Source organism: Sander vitreus, chromosome 8, assembly GCF_031162955.1.
Source record: "Sander vitreus isolate 19-12246 chromosome 8, sanVit1, whole genome shotgun sequence".
NCBI lineage: Eukaryota > Metazoa > Chordata > Actinopteri > Perciformes > Percidae > Sander > Sander vitreus.
The window spans coordinates 24,421,451-24,445,625 of NC_135862.1; the positions used below are offsets into that span (position 1 = coordinate 24,421,451).

General features: G+C 41.4%; 2 protein-coding genes across 6 annotated transcripts; one reads left to right on the plus strand and one right to left on the minus strand.

The window, feature by feature from the left end:
- Positions 1-1,275: 1,275 nt before the first annotated feature.
- cnot2 (CCR4-NOT transcription complex, subunit 2) lies at positions 1,276-9,931 on the plus strand. Of its 4 annotated transcripts, none has more exons than XM_078257592.1 (15): positions 1,276-1,378; positions 2,455-2,583; positions 2,673-2,766; positions 3,019-3,166; positions 3,337-3,519; positions 3,700-3,779; positions 4,409-4,534; positions 4,781-4,905; positions 5,064-5,181; positions 5,541-5,697; positions 6,613-6,674; positions 7,665-7,714; positions 7,821-7,921; positions 8,211-8,355; positions 8,485-9,931. In XM_078257592.1, exons 2-15 carry the CDS (start codon positions 2,467-2,469, stop codon positions 8,569-8,571), a joined length of 1,593 nt encoding a protein of 530 aa, XP_078113718.1. In that variant the 5' UTR covers positions 1,276-1,378; positions 2,455-2,466; the 3' UTR covers positions 8,572-9,931. The 4 variants fall into 4 exon arrangements, with proteins under 4 accessions (XP_078113718.1, XP_078113720.1, XP_078113721.1 ...); XM_078257594.1 differs by having other exon boundaries at positions 2,694-2,766; XM_078257593.1 differs by lacking the exon at positions 1,276-1,378 and adding an exon at positions 1,388-1,669.
- A 269-nt stretch (positions 9,932-10,200) lies between these two features.
- washc4 (WASH complex subunit 4) lies at positions 10,201-23,481 on the minus strand. 2 transcript variants are annotated; one of them, XM_078257591.1, is made up of 33 exons: positions 23,353-23,481; positions 22,643-22,782; positions 22,486-22,539; positions 22,329-22,394; positions 21,806-21,851; positions 21,641-21,708; positions 21,473-21,555; positions 21,212-21,254; positions 21,003-21,106; positions 20,378-20,498; positions 20,121-20,244; positions 19,901-20,028; positions 19,612-19,772; positions 19,406-19,532; positions 18,980-19,105; positions 18,775-18,882; positions 18,519-18,665; positions 18,342-18,421; positions 17,334-17,439; positions 16,935-17,051; positions 16,539-16,707; positions 15,647-15,801; positions 15,481-15,555; positions 15,289-15,393; positions 15,044-15,178; positions 14,632-14,740; positions 14,463-14,529; positions 13,415-13,501; positions 12,979-13,126; positions 12,746-12,842; positions 12,418-12,614; positions 11,455-11,545; positions 10,201-11,251 (listed from the first exon to the last, which is right to left on the minus strand). In XM_078257591.1, the coding sequence occupies exons 1-33, from the start codon at positions 23,411-23,413 to the stop codon at positions 11,202-11,204; spliced, it is 3,495 nt and encodes a 1,164-aa protein (XP_078113717.1). In that variant the 5' UTR covers positions 23,414-23,481; the 3' UTR covers positions 10,201-11,201. The 2 variants fall into 2 exon arrangements, with proteins under 2 accessions (XP_078113717.1, XP_078113716.1); XM_078257590.1 differs by having other exon boundaries at positions 10,201-11,254; positions 23,353-23,480.
- Between the last annotated feature and the right edge of the window lie 694 nt (positions 23,482-24,175).

Genomic DNA, 24,175 nt, shown 5'->3' on the forward strand with positions numbered 1-24,175 from the left:
ACTTAGATTGTAGTAAATCATTGGGTGTTTTTGCATGGAAGGGATATAAAACCTTAGAGGTGTACTGAGGAGCAGTGCAGGGTGCATGACTCTTAGGTCTGTGTTTTGTCAGTGCCACATTTGACCTGCTTGAACATCAACTGGGTGGTCATTGTAGAGTCCAGACTTTAGTGCAATAACCACTCAAAAAAACAAAACAAAGGCTGGTGCTGATCTATTTTTTAGAGGAGAAAATCATTTTCTATTTATCTTTCTTGGGGAAAGTCTTACCCTATTGGCCTATGCTATCTTGCATACCTTCATTATGGCTGTTTTCCAACTAGATAAAACTGAGAAGGAATTTAATTTTCCTTATCTGTAGGGACAATGGTTACCCCTTGTCTGTTTTCACTCACTGACACTTGTCATCCTCCTTATCCACTCAATGTCTGGGGGCCTCAAACAGGCAACAGTACAATCCAGACCGAGCACACAGAAAATAACCATGTTACTGCCATACCCTGTTCGTTGCAGGCATTTAGCAGAAAAAAAGCACAGGTGTAATTAATTGTCCTATTAGGTGATTACTGGAGCACAATGTAATGACGCCATCATTTATGTCATCTTTGACCTGCTTTTCCTGTCATGACAAGCCAAAATGTCTGCTGAAAAGTTCAATCATGATAGCTATAGTTAGCTTACCTTCATAGTTGATTCTAAAATTCAACCAGAAAGCTAACAGGCAGAGACGCTATGGTCACTTCAATCCAAATGTGGTAATTGTAGGACACGTATATCAGTAACAATTTGAGTATCCAGCAAGCAGGCCCAAATAAACCTGCCAGAGGGCCCCTGGGCAAACATGTCCTGCTGGGCTTATTTTACACAAACCAGTCCATTCAGTGAACTGGGAGCTTTAGGGGACCCACAGCAGTTGCCCAATTTGCCTGGTTGGTAATACCCAGAGAAAACTGCAAAAACATGACTCTGATGCCAATGTAACAGTATTGAGGAACTATAAGTTAAAGAAATCAGCATTATCTGGATATTCTGACATTATTATTAAAATAGGCTTCCTCTGTAGTAACTACACCTACAATTCTATGAACTACACACCTTTTTATAATGCAAGACAACTTATGTTCACAGGAGGGAGGAAGAGGCCTGACAGTAGTGTCCCTATTCATATTCACTGAAATTTGTACATCTTTTTTCTATGGTTATTGTTTTTTGCTCTGTTACTAACCCCCCTGTGGAACTGATGACTCTCTGACATGTTGAGTTTTGTGTACGGAAGTGGTCAGCAGGTTGTAAGGTCAGAGGGTAAAGGCTATCCCTCTTTCGATTGAGAATATACACAGCCATCTTGGATCTAACGTAGAGAAGGGAAATTGATGCGGTGAGGATATTTTACTTATTTACTCGTCATATTAAATCGGCTCGGTTCACATTTAAGCCTTCGGCATGAGCGATGTATGTCGCTGGTTTCCTCCGTTTCGATACGGAGCGAATCTTTAGCCTTTAGCTGCTGCAGATTGTCGCTGCTGCTGCTGCTGCTGCAAACGGAGCGTAAACCGTGCCGAGAAAACAGACAGCTGACTGTGGATATATGGAGGCAGAGAGGGCCCAAATGACTGCCTTATAGTGACTGCTGCTTGGTAGCTAAGTCGGGGTGTTTTGGAGTTAAAAGGTATCGTTATGTCGTGGTACTTAGCTCATTGTTAAGGAAGCCCACTTGCGAACTGACGTTAAGCTAAGTTAGCTAAGCTAACCCAGATTGATTACAAGCTCCTTGCCTGGTAACATTGGCTAACTACACTAGTGTTGGCTAACTAGCATGTTAGCATTGCTGCTGTTAATTTTCTCAGCAGTGTCAAATTAGGTAACTATTCAGCATTTCAGACAAATTAAAACCCCATAGTAGTTTAACAGGGAGGACATTATCGGTTAGTTCTGCTGTCAGCTGGTTAATGTAATAATGTTATGGATAAGATAAATAGTTTATTTTGTTATAAAAGTTCATCATGTTCTTCCCTTGTGACTGTACATCATTACAAACTAGACACAAAACTGTTCAAAACTTTATTTTAACAACCGCAAGATGCCATATATGTCACAGTGATTTACAATCAAATGAGTTGATGCATCTCTAATTTTCCATTTGATTTAAATGTGGACACACAAAACTCTGTGTCCTATGTATTAAAAAGTTATAGTTAAATATTAGGCGAGTGTCAGTCAAGGTCTGGAAGAGCCAGATGCAGAATAAATACTATGCAATGCTGTCAATTGTTGTAAATAAAAAGGTTCAAACATGGAACAATTTAAGGTAGATTTACAGAGATATTTTCAACGTTAGGTTTTGAAGAAGAATCAGTGTATTTAGATTTAGAAATGTGAACTTCACTGAAATTCTTCTTTCCAGTTCTTTACTTCTTGCACATCTTTAACAGCAACTCTGCTCTCTCTCTTCAGGTGACAAAAGGCATGTTTGGTGCTAGAAAGAAATTTGTAGAGTTCGTTGAGGTAGTCGATAACGACTTCACCGATGAAAGCATGTATTACAGCCAGCCGTCGATGTTCCCACATCGGTCGGACAAAGATGTGAGTTTTGCCAACATATCTGCACACTTCTGTCATGTCTTTGAGTTAACATCAGAGGAGACATTTTCTTGTTATCTTACTCTTTCCAGTCCTCAAATGTTTTCCTTCAGATGCTGTCCTCTCCCTCGCCGTCGTCGTCGGGTCAGCTGTCGCAACTTGGTGCAAGTTTGTACGGTCCACAAAGTAAGTTGTTTTTGTTTTCTACAATCACTCGCGTATCAGTTTTCTCATATGTAGCATATTTGGAGTGAAGAGAAATCGTGCGTTAAAAAAATTGTGAGCATGAGTGCAATAAACATAGCAGGTACTTATGGGGAACTCTTGCTAATAAAACCAGAAACCTACTGAAAGCTTGAATGTCAACATGACATTTTGCGGATTAATCTTCTCTGGGTTGTCTGATAGCATTTGTTTTTCTTCTGTGTCTTTCTGCAGGTGCACTCGGCTTCTCGGTAAGGGGCATGGGGAACAGTACGCCTCAGTTAAATAGAAATCTAACGCAAGGCACGCAGCTACCAAGTCATATCACCCCCACAACGGGTGTCCCCACGATGTCCCTCCATACCCCTCCATCACCAAGCAGGTGTGTATGAAGCTGTTCACTTTTTTTTTTGTGAGTTTGCGGACTTGGTTTTGATACATACTCGTGTGTGGTTTATAACAGTAAATAATACCAGGTAATAGAAATGGCAGTTGACACGACATGAGCAAAAATTGAAATCCACAAAATCGGACCTGATGTTGTTTTAACAGGGGGACGTTGCCGATGAACACGAGGAACATGCTGAACCACTCTCAGGTCGGTCAAGGCATTGGGATGAGCGGCAGGACCAATAGTATGGGCAGCTCGGGGCTGGGCAGCCCCAACCGCAGCTCGCCCAGTATCATCTGTATGCCCAAACAGCAGCCAGCACGCCAGCCCTTCACCATAAACAGGTAGACGGACCCTGCACAACTCACTGGTCCTTGTAGAGATCTGCTGTCCTTTTGTGTCATCTGCAGTTCCTAATTTAGGTGGTGTTGTTTTTTTTAATTTTAAGGACAGTTAATGTTTGGAAGCTGGACTTATCTTTTGTTTTGGTTTTCTTTTCTTTTTTTTTTTTTTTATCTTTGCAGCATGTCAGGTTTTGGTATGAACCGCAATCAGGCGTTTGGGATGAACAACTCATTATCAAGCACGATCTTCAATGGCACAGGTTAGTGTGTTTTTAACCCAGGTGGGTAAACCAGGGGATCATTAGTTTGGGGTTTTATTCAGACAAACACCCCTGGAATGTATCTGTGTTTTATATTGGATATACAAAATTCAATTTTACAAAAGAAACACAGTGAAAATGACATTCTATAAATACACCTAGCTGCATAATAATTAAGAGCTGTTGACATGATGAGACGACCGTGTCCACTGTAAAATGCAGTGATCAGTGTCTTCTTGAAGCAGGAAGCACAGCTACTTTTAGATGCAGGCAGCACAAGGTCAGAGAGAACATCAGTTTAAACTGATTTGGCTCCTTTTTGAAAAAAAAATCTGCGTATTTTTTGGTGCACGTTGGTGAAAGTGAAATTCATTTCTGGAAAAACGGTAACGGCAACAACATTGTATCAATTCATGTTTGACTGCTGAAACAGACGGTGAGTACCGACTACAAATTAGCTGTTGTGTTTGGTCAGCAGTTGGTACTTAGGGGAGGGCTATTTTTTTCATACATTTACAGGGTAGTACAATCACACTATCAAGATATTAAATTGGCACGTTATTACACAGATAAATTGAGTTGAAGGTGACTTTACATATTACAAGTTCCTAACCTTCCTATTACTGCAGATGGGAGTGAAAATGTAACGGGACTGGATCTGTCAGACTTCCCTGCGTTAGCAGACAGGAGTCGGAGAGAAGGGACGGGAAACCCAACACCGGTGCTCAACCCACTGGCTGGACGGGCTCCTTATGGTAGGCCATTAGGCCGGAGAAAGTGTCTTATTTTTACACACATTAAGTTATAGGAAGTAGGTTCCCCTAGGAGAGGAAATAGATATTAGCTTCTTGATTGGGTTCCTAATACTAGCCAAGGCTTTGTTTTAATGCAGTCCACAGAAACCAGAATAGCTTGTGATACCCTTTTTGTTGTGATTCATTGTTCATTACACTTTGGAGAATTATAATCTCTACTTCACTGTGTTCATCATCATCATCAAGTTGGCATGGTGACGAAGCCATCAACAGAACAGACACAGGATTTCTCCATCCATAACGAGGACTTCCCTGCACTGCCTGGCCCAAACTATAAGGACCCCACGTTGAACAACGATGACAGCAAAACTGTAAGTGTGAGCCACTGATCACTCTACAACACAATCTGACAGGATGTCTGTATTATTTATTTATTTTTTATTTTTTTTGTTACCCGTCAAAGAGAATTATTTATTATGCATTTACAGGTTTTATTTTTCTGTTTAAAGCTGGTTTTCTCTGTTTCTAGAACTTGAACTCCACAAGCAAGAGCACATCCAATGCAGATGGGCCGAAGTTCCCCGGTGACAAGACGACCTCAGCACAGAACAACAACCAGAAGAAAGGGATCCAGGTGTTGCCCGATGGTGAGACTTCTCAGCCAATCGTATCGCTCCAATTCCACTGAGACATCCCTTCTTAATCGCACAACTTGGGTGAGGCAGTTGGGCTCTCTACCCTGCATTTGGGGTTAGATAATTATTGGATAGGCAGTGAGGAAACCAAAAAGAATATGTTCAGTATGATACAGACCATCATCATCTTTCCATTAGTCTGTCTGTGACCATCATTTGTTAAACAAAATAATTGGCTTGGTTTGCTCTCCAATGCGTGCACAAAGTGTGGGTTAGAAATATGGAGGTAATGTATTGACGGTAAGTATTAACTGCAGTTCACAGCCCAGTTTCAGCGGTCTGTTGAACTCTGAATTATCCTGCTGCTGCAGGTCGGGTGACGAACATTCCCTCAGGAATGGTGACAGACCAATTCGGCATGATTGGCCTGCTGACGTTTATCCGGGCAGCAGAGACTGATCCAGGGATGGTCCATCTGGCGCTAGGAAGTGACCTCACGACACTGGGACTCAACTTAAACTCACCAGAGTAAGACAGCTGTTCTACCCTAAATACAGTAACGTTTAGGGTTTCATTAGCCAGTAGGCACAGTGTATGTCCAACAAAGGAAATGGGATAAATAAGTCAATAGTCCAGTAATGAAACTCAGTCGCCCATTTAAATACTCCATGGCCTACTGTATAATACATGTTGCAGGCACAGATGGTTACAATGTCATTTGTCTAGCTTTCCTTTTGACCAAAAACGTCTCGGTTAAACTCTGCCTTTGGTCTGTACCCGGACTACATAACCCTTTTTACTGGTATGCCATTTTTAACACTGGGATAGATTTGGCTCTTTTGCTGGCATAAATTCTCTGTGCAAGACGCATTGTACCATGTTTGCCTCCAGAAGGGCAACAAACATATGACATATTAACTTGAGACATATTTAGCAGTATAATCCAAATATTTTGAAGCTGAAAAACCCCACTGATGTATTTGTTTCAAACAGATTCTGCCCTCAATATTGTAATAATCGGTAGAGCACAAAATACAAATTCTGTGGAACCTACTCAAGATGCCAAACTGTTATGGGCAATTATGTTTCACACAGCAATACACCACAGCTATTAGCCCGAAAAATTGAAATATCATTAGCAAACTTGATAAATAATATTTTCACTTCATGCCGCCGTAGCCCTACTAGCCTCGTGAGGTCCATGATTTGATTTGTTGATTGTAAACGCATTCAAATATACAGCGAGTTTAATCGCCTTGCTCAGAATTACCAGCACACATGGACAAAGACACTCCACTAGTGACGTTTCCCTCCTGTTGGCTGCTTCTTCAACATTCTTGCATTGGTTTGAGTAGTTCTTGTTTTGTTAGTTTGTCTGTTAAATCTGAAAATGTGTCCAGCAAGTGTTGTGTTTTGATGTACGGCAACTTTCTTTCCCGACAGAAACTTGTACCCCAAGTTCGCCTCTCCGTGGGCCTCATCACCTTGTCGACCTCAAGACATCGGTAAGACATTAATGTGAATTATGTGGGGGGAGGATGATTAGCTTTCAAGATTTGGCAGAGTCAGTGTGAAGACATTTTTGTGACGACGGACAGGTTGTCAGGGACCCGTATCTAGCTGCACGCTTCCCTGGCTGGGCAGTAGGATCAAACCCGTTGCTAGAACTGGCTGTATGATCGACTGAAATCTACAGTTTTAAAGTATAAGCACTCGTGTTGCACTCTGCTGCTGCTTTATTTGAAGGTTGATAATACTGTAGACCAAAGGGGAGATCATTTTCTTCTGTTACTCCTTATAAAGGCGCTGACACACCAACCCGATTATCGGCTGTCGGACAGTCTGGCGAGGTCGGAGACTCCAGTCTGTTCGGTGTGTTCCGTGCCGCCGCCGCCGTCAGTCGGAGGAGCCGCCGACGTTCATTTTGGCCGATTTGACTTGTTGAATCGGCCAGTGGGCAGTCGGACTCAATGAGCGATCTGATTGGTGGAGTGCTAGCCCTTGACTAGCGAAACGGTGCTTCTTCCACAAGAAGAAGCCCGAGAGCGGACAACGCCAGTATCTTCCCATTACTAGCCATCGTATTTTCTTCCGTTCAGCGAGTAATGACAATGATCCTTCTTGGCTACTATCAACACTCTCTGAATTTCCGGTTTTCATTTTTTGGGGCGACAATACAGATTAGCGCCGCCTGCTGTGATGAAGACGCATTACGTCTCACGCAGAACGTACGCTCAAGTCGCCGACTGCCTTTTCTGCCGACGGTCGGCGTGTCGGAGCCCTTCCAGCATCAGTATGATTTGATAGTACAAAACAGCTGGCAGTCATTCACACATATGGCCATTTGGGTATTGCATCATGATTTTAATGGTGTAAAAAAAAAAAAAAAAAAGCATGTCATGTCTCTCCATTGGCATGACAGGGAATATAGAAAAGTCTTCTTGTAATAAGTTTGCACATGTTTTAGTCACTCCTACGTGTTCTTGCCTTTTCAGACTTCCATGTTCCGTCTGAATACTTAACAAATATCCACATACGGGACAAGGTAATTATGGGCTTCACAGCAGTGCCACAATAAGTGGTTGCAGTCTTCAGGTAGTAAATGTGCTGACAAAACTAATCCTCCTTATTCTTTGCTGTCCTGCATCCAGTTGGCTGCAATTAAACTGGCACGATACGGCGAAGACCTGTTGTTCTACCTTTACTACATGAATGGTGGTGACCTGCTACAGCTTCTGGCAGCAGTAGAGCTGTGAGTACTTTCATCCTTTGAATGGTGATTGCTGCAGAAATGTTATCTAGCATTACTCATAAATCTCATGTAAATAATTCAGGTTTGATAATGATCTGGACATTGTTCACAGATCTTTTGAAATCAATTTAAAGTGTGTGGCAGGCTGTCAGTAGCTCTTTCCCTTCTTGAAGCTTTGATTTGATTAATGTGGTTTTGAAGGTTCTTGGGGGGGGGGGTAAAAATGTAGGTAAATCGCTGGGTTTCTTCCCCTTTTCTCTTATTCCTTGTTCATAACTTGACTCTCCAGCTTCAACCGGGACTGGAGGTACCACAAAGAGGAGCGGGTTTGGATAACAAGGGCGCCTGGCATGGAGCCTACGCTGAAGACCAACGCCTACGAGAGGGGAACCTACTACTTTTTTGATTGTCTTAACTGGAGAAAAGTAGCTAAGGTAAGAATGTATCTCTCTGCTGCCTCTCTGCACTTTCACGACCTGGCTAAATGGCATCACGTTTGACTGACTCTTGTCGTGGATTAGCGCTTTTCCTATCATTTTTAAAACTGTGTCTGCATCTCTAAGGAATTTCATCTGGAGTATGACAAGCTGGAAGAGAGGCCTCACGTGCCAACAACGTTCAACTACAACCCAGCCCAGCAGGCCTTCTAAGGCCCGACCAGTCCAAAGGGCTGCACCGGTTCCGGCACACAACCCGGTTGTCCAGGAGGGGCGCTGTGATTCCCACAGCTTGGTTTTTATTCCGTGAGGATTTGGCTATCTGACTGGTTGTCGCCACCATCAAAACTGCCCTGCCTTTCCAAAATTACATGCTGCCCAAAACACCAACACTTGTTCTGTTTTTATTCTTTATGTTCCTGTTGTTTTTTTTTTCTCCGTCTTGTTTTGAGCAGGGTCTGTGTTATGTTTACGTCTCTGAATCTGAAGCCTGTTTTCTTTTAGAAAGGAGGACTGACCTTGTGGCACAGGACAAGTGACAGAACAAGGTTTACGCCTCGCCAAGAGTTAAGAACGGGAAAAAAAATGGCGAGGAAAGTTAACATCCTCAGACGCAAGTGGAAGGGTGAAAGAAATGCAATGTTTATTGTTGCACTATATTTAGTAATAAAAGAACACAAAATTTTTTTGTGAATTTTTTTTTTTTTTTTTTTATGTGAACACTCCCATTTTTTCTCTTTTCCATTTTTTGTTATGATTTCGGGGGGTTCATAAAACTTTTCCACATGCATCCCTTTTCATCTCACCTTTTATTTCCTTCTCTTCCTTCCATTTACATTGATTCCAACATCTGTATTTGCACCACCTATTTGTTTCTCCCTCTGAGTTCTGTGCCAGTTGAACATGGACACAAATCTGGGAGACTACTTTGGTTTCCACGAATGTGGACAAATCCTCGCAGAGGCTAAACGGCAACACAACGTTGCTCCAGAGCAAACAAAACACTTTCCAGTCTTTGTTACAATTTTGTAAGAAATGTGTACATTTTTGGTTTCTTTGCATCACATAAATTAGTGTATGTACGAATGTGTATATATGATTGCTATATATATATATATGTATGTATATATATATTACATCTATTTTGGAAGAAATTTTGCCCTGCCTTGTACCTCGTTTTTATGAGGTGAGCATGGATGCAATATGTGGACGCAACAGGACATTTCTGGATCTGCTGGACAGGGTGTCACATGGCACTGCGGGCACTTACATCAAAATGATACAAAATTAAAATTTCATCTTAAGGAAAGGCCTGATTCTCAGCCAAATAAAACAAGAAACAAAAAACCTGGAGATCATCACCCCCCCCAAAGTTCTGAGTCCAAAAGGAGGGGTGTCTTTCAATTCAAGCTGTTTGAACAGCAGTAAACGGCAGCATTTCATAGGAAAAGGAAAAAAAATGACAAATTGAGGAGAGAGAAAAAAATCCAGACCAAACTTGTATTTTCTGAAGTAAAAAAAAAAAAAAAGCTTCTTTTCTTTGTATTAAAGCAGAAAAGGCTTTCATGAACCACTGTGTGTGTGTGTGTGTTTATTGCTTTTAGAAACTCAGGGACCCCTTAACTTAAAATTTCCATTTCTATTTCCTGGAGTCAGTTTTAATGTACAAATTGGCATGCAAACGTGTACAATTAAGTTTCTATAGTACACAGGTTTAATGTATACACTGGGAAACATCCAGAGCAAACATTACTTGAGCATGTTACTTGTGCTTTGAACCTTTTGCAGTATCTTAACTGAATTTAAAGGCTTCCATTACAAACTTATCATTGAGACATTACATTCTGTTGTTGCAAGGTTTATTAGTCTTAAAAGACTTTACAGAACTTTCTCTTCAAGTCAATTCATGGAATGTAATTTAGACCCAATTATGGCCTCATTCACATTGATCAATATAAAATTGGGAAATAAAAATGTAATGATACATCTCCAGTGCTGCAGAGAAATAATTAAAGTCGTGCACTAGGCTACATCCAGAATCTCGTGTTTAGATGCATTATTTCTAAATGAATTAGGTTATGGAACCAGGCATCCACAGTTTAGAAAGGCACATACATTCACACAATGTATAAAAATGGACAAAACTAAAACTAGCAGTAGACAATAATGGCACACAAACATGAGAACATTATACATTGGAAACATTCTCAAGAGTCCTCGTTACTGTGCTGTAATCTACAGAGGGATTATGAACAAAGATGCCATTAAAGGCCACGAACAACCACAATTAGTACATTGGACACAGAGCAAAGTAAGGAAATGAAAACAGAAATGCAAATCAGTCATTGAATTTGTCTCGGATTAGCAGAGGACACGCATACAGCTGGTGCTTCTACTATAGAAAAATGATCCAGTAGAAGTATAAGTATACAAGTATCAGAAGGCAGTGTTGCAGAGGAAAGCATTCACTTTCACCTTACACTTGTTACACCACCTGACCTTTTCAAATTCCAGTCGCTTGCGTAAATGCTACAAATTCAAACTGAATTTATTTAGATGTTGCAAACACTTCAAAAGCAGAGATGTTATATTGATGTTTCTGTAGAATGGAAACAACAAAAAGACACTTCCTGCAGTAGCACTTAAGCACACTTTTTTTTCTCTCTAATGGAGATGACTGCTTTGTCATGGGACGTAAAGAGAAACAATATCCTTCGATTGTCTGTTGTTTCATCCAGTTTACGGTCGTTTCTCCCTGAACTACATACACATCCTGCCAAACTTCCTCCTGTGGCCAGGCACATACTCCCCTCATTTGTCAGAACTCAAGTTGTGAACAATGATCACTTTGAGGCAGGTTCAGTGGGGCTTGTACCTCCTGCTTTGGAAGCTTCTTCTGGTGAAAAAACAAACAAACAATGGCATGTAAGTTTTTTTTCTGAGATCTAAAAAGGAGGATGAAGACACACTGACCTCACCCTTCATTAATTGGGGTACTATCTTTCTATGAAAAAAAAATCATCTTCAAAAAGCCTGTATAACAGGATGGTTTTGCATAATTAAAAGACTCCATTAATCATTACAACACCACCTAACCTTTCTTCTCCTGAGTCTCCTCGGCTGCAGTCTTGTCTGCTCTGAAGAAGATCCGGGCGCTGCTTAATGAGAAGTGGAGCAGCTCAAACTCCTGAAGTGAAAAGGAAGACAAAGAGGTCAGAGTGAACAACTACTTTACATGGAGACACGGAGGGAGAGACGAGAGGCAAAAGTTACTGTGTGAGGAGAAAGGGACAGCTGCACCGCAGTGTTCTAAAAACAACAGGAAGCTAGTTATCGTTGTATGGCCTGCTGATTTGTCAGCAGCCGGAGCAGCGGCAGTGTCTGTGACACACACCTCATTGAGGCAATTAAGGTCCTTTAAAACTAATTTGTTTATATATTCAGTTTGACCTACACGTACCGAGGATATCATGATCCCTTACGTCCATCGTGACTAAACATCCATAAATCGGGGGAGTTGCTACATCCCTACATGGCGGCTCATTGATTGCAGTTCACCGGCTCTGCTACCAACGGAGAGCCCAAGCACGTCTTCTCAGTGGGCTACCGGTGTCGTGCCAAAAAGTGATGCCGTCTATCCTACAGTACACACATGATAAATGAACGCCCAGACTCTTAGGCTCTCCACCGCGTTTTGTTGCCGGCAGTTGCACACATTTCTTTGGCTGTTCTGCACTCTGTAGTGGCTTCCCCAGCAGGTGCTCCTTTAAGTTCCTTAAAATGTCAGAACATGCCTGAGAATCATCATGTTTTTAAGTTTTCTACAGTAGCAAAGTCATCTAGTGACAGTCTGTACATCCAAACAGCAAACAGGAACTGCCAATAGCTAATTCAGCATACGTTTAATGCTGCCAAAACGTCAAACATTTAGGCAAAAAAAAAAAACTCAGACTCCATGGCAACATTATACTTCCTGTCAACATCCCCCAGTTGGAGGGGGTTGTTTTGTGTGTGTGTGTGTGTGTGTGTGCATCTTTGACATGCCAACAGGCACTGTACCTGAAGGTAGACGTCCAGCCTCTTCTGAGTGAGGTTCATAGTTTGCAACAACTTTTCATCCTGGCTGGCAGACTGGACGCTCTGCTCCTTCACCACAGCATTCATCTCTTTCTTGTACTTATCTCTGACGGCCTGGAACCAGTGCAGAGAGTCAAACTCCAGATACTGGTCGAGCAGCTTCAGAATGTAGGCCACACCTGCGAGAGCGAGGGAAACGGCGGTATTAGAGAGGAAGAAGACAGTGAGTCAACAGCCACAAAGCAGAGTGGCGAGCATGAAGCTGATGTTGTGTAGTGCACGCACTCATTGCCGGAGCCCACTCACTCACCCATGGCAAAGCCATCATCTGTGAAAGCAGCTCCGGTTTTGTTCTTCTTGTTGAGTTTCTCTTTGCAGCTGATGGAGTGCTCCACAAAATTCACCGTCTATGGGAGAGATTTGTTTTGTTTTTTTAAAATCGATTCAAAACACAGAGAGGGGAGGTAAAGAAAAACAAATAGGCAGAGAAAAGAGCGTGACAGGTAGTAGCGCAGACACAACAGAAAGGTCTCGAACACTGACCAGCGGGGGTACAATCATGTAGAAGTTCCTCAGGTGCATATTCTTGGCACTGCGAAACTCGGGTGCAAACACCGCCACCAGCATCTTGAAGTACTCTGTCCCCTCTGCAGAGTTGCTGGTCAGATCTCCCAACACTGAATCTAGGACACTGGGAAGGACACACAACATTGAAGAAGAACTGTGCAAACAGCAGGTGAGGTTTCCTTTACATTTTCTCTAGCTGTGGTGCCCTCTGCAGGTGTAAAAATGGAACTACACTGAAAATATCTCGAGTATCTCGTGTGCTTGACAGAAACATTAAACCCAAACACCTACTGGAGCTGACAATGGATTTAAAATAACCCCAGTCCACAAAAGGGACACATCCACAAAAAAGAAAAAACACATGCAAGTTATAATTTGAAGACATAAGTGCAGGGTTTTTCAAATGCCCTACCTAGCAGCTTTCCGGGTGTCCTCCGACAGTCCCTCCTCCTTCACCAGCTCCTCAAAGTTGACTATATCCTCCAGGTCGGGGACAAACCTGGAGATGACACAGACACAAAAACATACTAGTGAGATACAACAGAAAACACTAGAAACATAAGTTAACCTAATATTTACATAAAACAACATGAATGTATCCAGTTAATTAATCAGGCATTTCAGAGACTTTAAGGCAGTTTCAGCCCAAGACTTTTTCAGTGCAGTAGATACCATTAGAAAATGACAAAGAATTTTGCTGTACAAATGGTAAGATTCCACCAAATGTCAGACATTTTCCTTGGTTTTTTTTGTGTTGACTGATATATTCTGTACGTGTATACATTAGGGCTGGGCGATATGGAGGAAATCAAATATCACGATATTTTTGACCAAATAACTCAATAGATACCGCAACGATATTGTAGTGTTGACTATTGATGCTTTCACAAAATATTTACACAATGATATTTTTGATAAATAATCATCAGTAATGTGGATATAATGACTGAGTGGGTAAAGGCAAATAACAGAACAGTTACAACAGTCTGGTAAATTCAGAAAATGACATCACTTTACTGTAATGCTGCCTTTAAAACCAGGTAAAGACAACACTTATGCCATATTACGTTATCTAGTCTCATATCACGATATTAATATAATATCGATATATTGCCCAGCTCTAGTATACATAGGCGTAGGTATACATACACCCCCCACAATAAAAATGAATGAAATGAAAGTAGCGGAGGGTTATTTTACTCAACTACTTTTATTAGGACGAGTCCTGGGGGAAGGACTGGAGTAAACAGGGCAAAAGCCGCAAATTAACAAAAGAAAAAGATAAACAAACAGGTGGATTTCCAGTCTGTCAACTACAACGGAGGTTTTAGGGCAACTGTAAAAAAAAAAAGACTTCTTATCTGAGATAAAGAATTAGGTCATTAAATTATTCAGATTCAGCCCAAGACCATCCTATCAGACATTCATATTAGCACAAAATGTACACATCTCCTTTTTACCTGATAGCACTGCTGCAACAGTGGAGGCCTCCAGAACGGATCATACGCACATAGCCCATGGCGTTACCTTGAAGAAAACAGGGTCAAATTGGTGTTGGTTTACATTTGCCAGCAGATTATATGTCAAGAACAGATCGACATGTACGTATGGGTTTGTTTTGTTTTTTACCAATCTGGCTGATGAGCTGTCTGAACTGGTCCAGGTAGCTCTGTCCATCAGGAGTAATGCCCAACTTCCTGATGCCACGGTTAAACTTCTCAGCTCGCTCAAATGGATACTACAACAAAAACACGGACAACAACAGCTGAACAGGAGCTGGTGGCAGAGAGACAAGTTATTGGGCCTAGTGATATGATAACACAGTATTTGCAAAACAGAAACTTCAGGAGGATTAGACAGCCAACTGGTTCCAGGAACAGAAAATCTAAAAGAGTCCCTGGATTTACTGAAAGTCTGTGTCTGTCCGCCAACCACTGGATTTCAGTTTCCAGCTCTCACCAGTTGGGGCTCAATAACCATCTGACCAAACTAAAGCCTAACATGACAAACACTAATGAATTTGGACTGAGCCTTTCCTTACCTTCTGATCAGTCTGGTCCTTTGTTTCTCTGAAGAAGCGGATGTCCTTGATGAGTCTGGACTTGATGTGTTCGTCGTACATAAACTGACTGAAGATGTAAAACTTCTTCTGCAGGAACTGGTAGGTGAAATTCACCTGACAAAAGAAGAGAAAAGATGGGCAACAGGTAAGCCAAAAACCCTCGATACACCCATATCTGAGAGAGAAAAGGTACACACACACACACACACACACACTATACTCACCGTGGTGTTCATAATGCCTGTGCCGTGGGTCCGGATAGAGTTGGCGATGTGACGGATGTTGATGGTGTTCAAGTGCTTGTTGTTACTGGCCTTTTCTATGAAGATCTGTTGGAAAGCAACAACTGTATATAATGCACAGACACCTGCTTGAGTCAAGAGAGAGAAGGGGAATATGGAGGCTACGTGTCTTACCTGGTTGTTGAGGTTATAAAGGTAGCGTGAGACAAAAACATGAATGTTCCTCATGATCTCCAGAACGTCCAAACCCTGATGAGAACAAAAACAGGGGATCCAGTTATAAATCAACCATTTATCACCTATACTTCTTTAACTGACATGATTTTGTAAGCACACAGACCTGCTCCAGGGTCTGGCTGGGCAGGTGTGCCTCCGTCATGGTAAGTCCATAGCGCTGCGTGGCGAGGTTTCTCATCTCACTGTAGGTGGCCCAGTCATGCAAAGCGACAGTGGTTAGGTTGTAGAACGTTTTATCCAGGTAGTGGGTCACATAGGCTGCAAGGACATAACAAATAAATAAGACAAATCATTGTCAGTTACACCCTCAACATCATCTTGCTCTTCAATGTTTAATTTCTTATACTGCACTTTTTTTCCTCTCGTATTTTATCTGTTTTTAATTTTTTAATCTGTTTTCATGTAAAGCTCTTTGAATTGCCCTGTTGCTGTAATGTGCTATACAAATAAAGCTGCCTTGCCTTACAGTTTCCCAAGCTGGTGTCAGCATAACACGGCACACACAGCACCAGTGAGACATCACACAGATAAGCAGATTAATTCGTATTTGCACTGAAGGAAATAATTAAACAAACGTAGTTGCAACTGAAATAGTGACAACGCTCAGAGGGCATCTCAGCCTGAGTTGTTTAATCCTCTTACCAACACATTTTAGTCTGCATTTGAATTTACATCAATATAAATGATAGAAACAAATCATGGGATGCATGCTTTTTCATTCCAATAAGTGCAGTAGATGCTATTAGAAAATGACAAAGATGTTCAAAATTAGCTGTACAAAGTGAAAGATTCCACCAAATGTCTTAAAAAAAAAAACAAAAAAAAAAAACTTCTGACCAGCCATCAGAAGTGTTTTTCAAAAAAGGCACAAATTGGACTCCCAGACCCCCCACTTAATGTGTCCCCCCCCCAGACCCCTCACTTAATGTGTCCCCCCCAATGTTGAAATGAAACCTATGCCCTTGCGTGCAGATGTATGAACAGTTTTTCATCACCTTTAATATGGATGAAGCGGTTGAAAAATCGAATGGGCTTGAGGGAAAAGAAGTGGGCAAGGTCCTTAATGCCAACTTTGAAAGGGTTCCTGTCGTCCAGCTTCAGATGTGTGTGAACAGAGAGACGCAGGTCCTTCTCAATCTCCTTACACAGCTTGTCCAGCAGGTGCTACGAGAGTTAAAAGCCAGAAGAAACTGAGAACAAGGCTCACAAAACGTACCCCAGAAACAGCAACGTGTGACTGCAACACTGGTAATTTGTTCGATTTACACAAAATTATTTAAATCAAACCTCCCGATGCTGGTGCACCAATCTGTATATTCCCTCTTTCTGCCTCTCGCTTTATCCTCCAACATCCTTATTTTACCTGGCTACTTTATGTCATCTGTTCTCACCTCGTTAAACACGTCCATGATCTCCTTGTCGTAGCTCTCCAGTAGCTGGTCACAGGATTCCATGTGTTTGGCGTGTAACATGGACGGCACGCTGTCCCGCAGCGCACTAAACATGTACTGCTCCAGCCAATCATAGACATCATCCAGGAAGCCAATCAAACATAAGCAGAAGAGAAACATTTAAAAGCAAACAAACAAAGAGACAATTTCTATAAGTTAGAAGATCCAGTCTTCAATGTGTCGGGTAAAGCAGTAAATCACAACTTCAAAAGTCCATACAACAACGTAGGTTTCCTCTTAAATTGATTAAAAACAATCCTTTGTGATCCTTGCGGACAGGGTAACAAGTCTCGCCCACGTAACATCTCAAAGAAAGATCGTGCGTGCGATCAGTCTTACGTGTATTCGTGCTGCGTCCATGGCGTGGTCGTATACATCATCTAGGTAGATGGGAAACACAGCTCGGTGCCAGTAAAGGAAACTACAGTTGCACTGCAGCTTGACCCTGAGGAATAAAGGAAAACAGTCCCTAAGTATGCCTACTTAAGACTCCTAAAGTAGGTCAAAGAAAACGTCAAATTGCCTACATGAAAGGATTCGTGCTAAGAACGTACAGTACACATAGTTCTGACAAGGTCCAACAATAGCAAGTTGTCAGATGCCAGTAACTACCAGGGGTGGAAGCAATGACTTACATTTACTCTCGTTACTCAAACTGAGTCGTTTGACTTTGTACTTTTATAAAATTGGTAATTTTACTTTTAATTAAAGTACTTTTTCAGTTGATCATACTTTGCTAAATTTTAAGTCACATATGTTAGAGTAGAAACAGAAGTCACATTAAGTTGTGAGAAAGGAACAGAAGAAAGGAGATATATCAGCAGGTGTGTGTGTATAAAAAAAAGGTACAAGGTACAATTCCAGTAAAATGCTAACCCATCATGGGACACTGCACTCAGCTGAAGAGATACACGTACGTTTATGTTAACCGGCCGAGGGGCATCCGTCTGTCCTATTTAAGCAAATGTGTAAACAAGTATTATAAAAAGTCTTTAAAGTAACAGTACTTTGAGACTTGAGCACAATATTCTAGTACTCTTTCCGCCTTTGGTTTCAACAGATACTCGATGACAGTCGCCTGCCAAAGGGATGAATGTGTATTTGAGATGTCAGCATCTTAATGATTTGGTTTATATGAAGTGTTTGTTTTAGCCTGTTCTCAAAACTACGGTGCAAGATATTTGCCTATGAGACATCACAGCACAACAACTGGCTGTCTATTCCACAAGATGTTGAAATCGGTTTTCACCGCTGCCTGGAGGGTTCATCACTTAGCAAAAACAGATTGCGTCGTGCACAGACTAAAACATTTTGTTCAACTTAAATAAATCAAAAACCAAACCCCACCTCTCACTCAGCTCACTTATCAGATCCAGCTTCTTCAACACAAGCTGCAGTGGAAGCAGCTCCTCATCTTTAAACGTTTTCTACAAGACAGCAAGATATTTCAATGTCAAGCTAAGATTCAAATGAAAGAAACAGAAGTGTTTGTATCCCATCAACCACCGACTTGTGCCAACGTACCAGCTGCGTGCCGACACACAGTGCCAGAGACACCACCAGGCGTCGCTCCTTTGTGCTGGGTCCACTCAGAGCATTTTCTGCCAGCACCAAAGACGACAGCACATCCAGCCGCTGCTCGCTGTACTTCTTTTCGGAGATCACCCTTTTCTTAAGGGAATACCAACAAGATAAAGTTGGACCTCTAATTACAAACAAATATAAACATTTATGTCACAACTCCTTTGCTACTCCACAAACTGTGCGCGTCGGCATTTACCTTGGCGATGCCGATGGCGTTGAGGGCCTGTGACTGCAGCTGCTGAGTGATGTGAGAAACCGAGTCTGCTACGACCATGGACCGCCTGTGAAATGTGTGCTCCACAGCCTGAGGGGACAGAGACATCATGCGTCTTGACCTTATTAGTTTTACTCAAACAGACAATGGTGAAAAGCATGCAAACGCTCTAAAAAGGTACACACACCTTGAGCAATTCAACCAGTCGACACAGAGCTTTGACAGATGTCTTGGTCATGGGCCGCTGCATCGACATGTACATGTTCATGGTGGTTTTGATAATGGTGATGATGCTGTATGCATACAGGATGCCCTGTGGGGGACAGGAGGGACAGGAAACAAAGGGAACTGTTATTTAAGAGGTTATATTTTCAACTTGTATGTAAAAGCTCACCATGTTTTACATCTTGTGTGGTCAGTTTATAAAATGGATCTTATAGAGAGCTTGTTTAGATAAAAACAACACAGGTATTTGGCTGTTTTTGAGGATAATTAATGCATCTTAAGTGTATTTAAGGCTGTGTTTGAAGAAGAATTGGAAAAAAGGGGAATGCCATGTCCTACTCTGTAGTCCTGCTGAGCCTTGTTAATGGATAATACTGTCAGTCCATACCTGCACAAAGACATTACACCTGCTGTTCAGGTCTTCTGCTAACTTGTCGCTTTTATGCTCCTTGGACAAAATGGACTCCATCTTCATCATCCAGGAAGTTACAAACACGTAGTAGGACTGAACATCCCTGAAGAGAAGATACACTAGAAACAATCAGATTCTATCAATCTAACTTTAACTAAATAAATGTTTTTGTCCACACTGACTTTGTTAGTGCCTGAGCTCTTTGCTGCAGGTAGGTGTCCCTCTGCGCTCTGATGGCCTGTAGACCCTTCTTATCCATCAGTTTAGCAGCGGCTGGGACCTTAGCGAGGAGGAAAGTGTCAGGAAACCAGATGATGTTTGCAGTCAGAGTGACAGCTGGAACCTAGCGGAGGGGGCAGACACAAATACACGTGAGCGAGGGGTTTCCATTACGTGAGATTAAGAAAAAATAAACATGAGGGAGGGCTGTCGCAGATAGAGAAAAGAGGCAGGCCAAGAACGCTGAACTACCTTTTTACAGACGTCGAGCAGTGCCTTGTAGAACTTTTTGTCAACACACCTAAAGATGTGAAAGTGAAGCACATAGAGACCACAGACGCCGGCATATTTATCTCTCTGGTCAATCTCTGAAGGTTCGCCTGAAAACAATACAGACACAACACACTTAAATTCACTTGGAAGTTGCAGGAAAGTGAGGTGAAACCAGTCTATCCTGACAAGAGAAACTGACCAATTTTGGACTCGACATTGGTGAATATGGTGCGAATGTTGAAGGCAAACTCCTCGGCAAAAGCGCTGTTTTTGGCAACAGCTACTCCTTCCCCAGGATCATCGAATCTCTGCTCCACACAGGCCTGTCGCACAGTTGTAAACAACATGAACAGAATGTGTTGACTCAACTGTTCATTGTTAAAAAGATTGTTGTTTGTTTTTAGCAAACACCTCAACCTCAGAAAATGAATAAAGGTCTGAAAGAAATTAGGTCACCTGCAGTATCATGCCATCCAGCATCTGTCCCTCAAGCTTGAGCAGAAGCTTCTCAAATGGTTTCAGCTTCTCTTCAGGAATGGAAAATTTCCCCGGGTTATGGTGCACAGATTTCAACAACCTACAACAGGAGGATTTAATTACAGAAGAGCAATATCCCAGAAGCATTATATATTAAAGCAAGTATGTTGAAATAAATCATAAACTATTATCTGGTTTAAAGAGATGAAACTAGGTATAGATGCAGAAAATGTTGGAAATAATACAAATTATTTCTAGGTCAGATCAATGTACATATATTTTAGTTAAACTGAAAGCAAGAATTTTGTTGGTCATGTTATACTTATGGTGTGTGTGTGTGTGTATATATATATATATATATATATATATATAGAAATTGGGCTAAATAGCAATAATAGATGCACTTTACTGCATATTATTAACGTTGTGTTTTGCTTTTCTAAGCACATCTAATCTAATACATATTTCAGTAATTATCAATCATTCAGATAGTTTAAAATGTTAATAAATGTGTCTTCAGTACCCCAAAAACTTGAATTTCTGGAATTTTGCTTTTCCTTTGTCTCATTGGTTGCAATAGCTGTGTGTGTGTGTGTGTGTTAACCTTTTATACATCTTCCAGTGATCTTTTAGTGTGCCATGATTTTCCATTATTTCATCGAGTGTGAGCAGAACTACTAACAACTCCCCCAGATGTTCGTACACTATCTGCAGAGGGAACACATAACAGACGTGCTAAGAAATATTTAGATAGATGAGATAGAGAAAAGAAATTAAAGACATGAATACGCCTAACCAAATCTTAAAACCCACCTGGAAATGGACACCTGACGACTCAATGATTTTTGTTGCACCCCTAAGATTTGAGAGGAGAAATGCTTTTGCACATGTTCTTTTTGCATTGTAACAGAGCCAAACACGCAATAAGTACTTAAACCAGAAATGCAGGCTGTAAATTGTTGTTTTGTCTGCATGTAAAGTGCACAAAGGCTCTTTTGACAACGTGGGTATCTGAGCCAATCCAACAAGAACAGGACATTCACTGTGTAACTTGCTTCAGTTGATGGATCTTACTTGTTGCTGTTGTAGATGGCAGCCAGCTGATGAACAATGTTGACCACCACTTCATAACATCTTGACACAAAACAGGACAGTTCCTACCAAAAGACAAAGAGAGAAACTATCAATGTAGTCTGGATTTCAAACTACAGTACATTAAGACAGAAAGTATCCATTGCCTACCTGAAGGAATGAGATAAATCTGCCCATTTGAATCTGGGACTCTCCTTCAACAACATTAGTGTCAGACACTGTAACACAAATGCACATATACGTCTTATTTTGTAATCAAGAAGCACTGTGTACCACGGAGGACAAACATTAAAGTAACTAGTAATAGCAGATTACCTCCTTCTCCATAGTACAATAAGCCATTGTAAAACTTGGTTTCTGCCTGCAAGGGCACATAAATTCAGGACACAGATTCAGTATTTCGCATGAACACCACAAACCAAGGATATTACCATCTGTTTAGAGAGATGTTGCTTAAAAGGTTTAGACCTTTAGTAACGCTGTGGAGTTGGTTTTCCCTGTTTTGCTCATCTTGTGATGCGATACACAGTCCTGCCAATTGTGTCACACTGATCTACAGGTGGTGGTAACACATCATGATATGCAGCAATGCGCCAGCAAAGGCAGGGACGGAGACTACAAGCTAGTAAGCATGGATGTAAACAATGCTGGATTTAAAATACTTTTAGAAATCGGCTTTGCAAGGGTTTTAAAAAAGGAAGGGAATGCATTCATCACATTTCGTAGACCTCAAGGATACACACAGTATCCTATCCTTCAAACAGGGCAGATATGACAAAAAACACAAACCAAGCTAACCTCACAATAGCACAAAATGCACCGTTTTGACTGTGCTTACCTCATACTTGAGCTTCTTCACTTCACTGCAGAGCGCAGCATAAACTGTGATGACTTTGTTCAGAACCTGCACACAAGACAAAATAATAGTCATTATCAAAAAAAAAAAAACTTTGGATACGAGACTTAAAAATTACAGATTCTGTTTCTTTATTTACCTTGTTGTCTGTTTTAATTAACTCCAATAATGATGACTGCTCATATGGGATAAGCTGAAAGAGAGTAGAAGGTATTGTGAAGGAAGTTGCACAAGTTTGATTGTGTAAAAGCAATGGCAGTCTTTTCAAGTTTCATGTACAATCACTAGTGTTTTACCTTCAGGGCAATGGGGTCCAGAGTGAAGTCCCACACATCTCCGATGGAGTCATCCAGAGCTTCCTCGATACCCCTCAGCTGGGAGGTGTAGTCCTCCAGAAATTTGCTGTAGTTCTTCAGTTGAACCTCTGTGTGTATTTCTGTAGGGTGAAGGGTTTGATAAACGTTCAGCACTTCAGCAGGGCTTATTTCTATTGGGGGGGGGGGGCACTGAATACCTGCCACACATAAAACAACACGAACTTACAATTTCGTAACTAAACGTCACCATTGTTCATTTTGTTTGCTTTAATGGACTAAAGTTTGCGTTACAGTCCGCCATTCGTGCCGTTTTACTACTAGCTACTGTCAAAATTACTCAAGTGTCGTTCAAGTGGCTGTCAAACTGAACAGCTGTAGCTAATGGCGGTGATTAATGTTAGCTAACTTAGATGTCACTTAATATTAACCCTTAACATTACAACGGGCCTGGATATGCTGGACGTTCAATTGAAGCAACGTTAAAAAAGTGAAACAATTTTAAAGGTATCCATTGGTTTGCAATTAAGAGTAAGATTTGTTCCGTGCCAGAAACTAGACGGTGCCTAGTGGTAAAGCATCTTGCTAACATCGTAAGCTAGCACTGGAAGCTAACGTTAATGTATTAGCTACACTTTAGAACAGCACGTCGCTATGTTTCACTACAGGTCAGGACTGGACGCTGTACTCACTTTGTGAACCGTCGTCAAAACGGTCAAACTCCCAGTCAGGTGCGATGGTTTCTACCGCCATACTGCCCGCATCGGTGACCCAAAACACTGCTGCAGTAGGTTAAAGGCTACACGGTCCCATGATGAGTCTCGTGATCTTGTGAATGGTCGATAGTGCTCATGGGAAAGAGAGTCCAGAGGCGATGTGGATGGATGAATAATGGATGTATTATAAGATGCATATTAAATGTATTATAATGATAGATAGATAGATAGATTTTTATTGTTAGTGTTTCGATCTTTCTTTATTATTCATACCAACCAGCATAGGCCTTTAAATCCTTTGGTATATGCCAGCATTGCCCTGCCCTTCAAATCCATGTAACTGTCAAATATTATGGTTATGTAAATAGTCCTATGTGTAAGTGTCTTACACCATTCAAATACAATCACGTGTGTGTGTGTGTGAGTGGAAAGTTAGGATAATGTCAAACTGAAGACGACAGAGGCCAAAAGGAAGAATTACGATTAGCAGTGGAGTTTGAGAATAGATGCTGCTTCTTTTCCCATGGTTATTTCCCATTAAGGGTAAGGCACTTTTATATTCTACTATTCTACCTATAGCCTATACCAAATGTTGATCAGACTTTCAAGTTGAAATACATACAAATACACATTTTGACACATTGTTTGTAGCAGTATCTGTTTTAGCCGAGATGCTGGAGAGACCGAGACACTAGGCCTACAATGCACGCGGCGCTGTCACAAATGGACCTAGCACGTATTTTTTGTGCAGCAGAGCGGAGAGTCGCTTCTTGGAGGCTTCTGGAAGGCGCTGCGTCGC

What these genes read in the sequence shown, in the direction of transcription:
- cnot2 (XM_078257592.1), top strand. Translation starts at nt 2,467, where the DNA reads ATGTTTGGTGCTAGAAAGAAATTTGTAGAGTTCGTTGAGGTAGTCGAT. An exon ending in ACCCCTCCATCACCAAGCAG is followed by an intron (nt 3,167 to 3,336) that starts GTGTGTATGAAG and finishes TTGTTTTAACAG; the next exon opens with GGGGACGTTGCCGATGAACA. An exon ending in GATCCAGGTGTTGCCCGATG is followed by an intron (nt 5,182 to 5,540) that starts GTGAGACTTCTC and finishes CTGCTGCTGCAG; the next exon opens with GTCGGGTGACGAACATTCCC.
- washc4 (XM_078257590.1), bottom strand. Translation starts at nt 23,413, where the DNA reads ATGGCGGTAGAAACCATCGCACCTGACTGGGAGTTTGACCGTTTTGAC. An exon ending in CGTCAGGTGTCCATTTCCAG is followed by an intron (nt 21,107 to 21,211) that starts GTGGGTTTTAAG and finishes TTCCCTCTGCAG; the next exon opens with ATAGTGTACGAACATCTGGG. An exon ending in GACACCCGGAAAGCTGCTAG is followed by an intron (nt 13,127 to 13,414) that starts GTAGGGCATTTG and finishes TGTCCTTCCCAG; the next exon opens with TGTCCTAGATTCAGTGTTGG.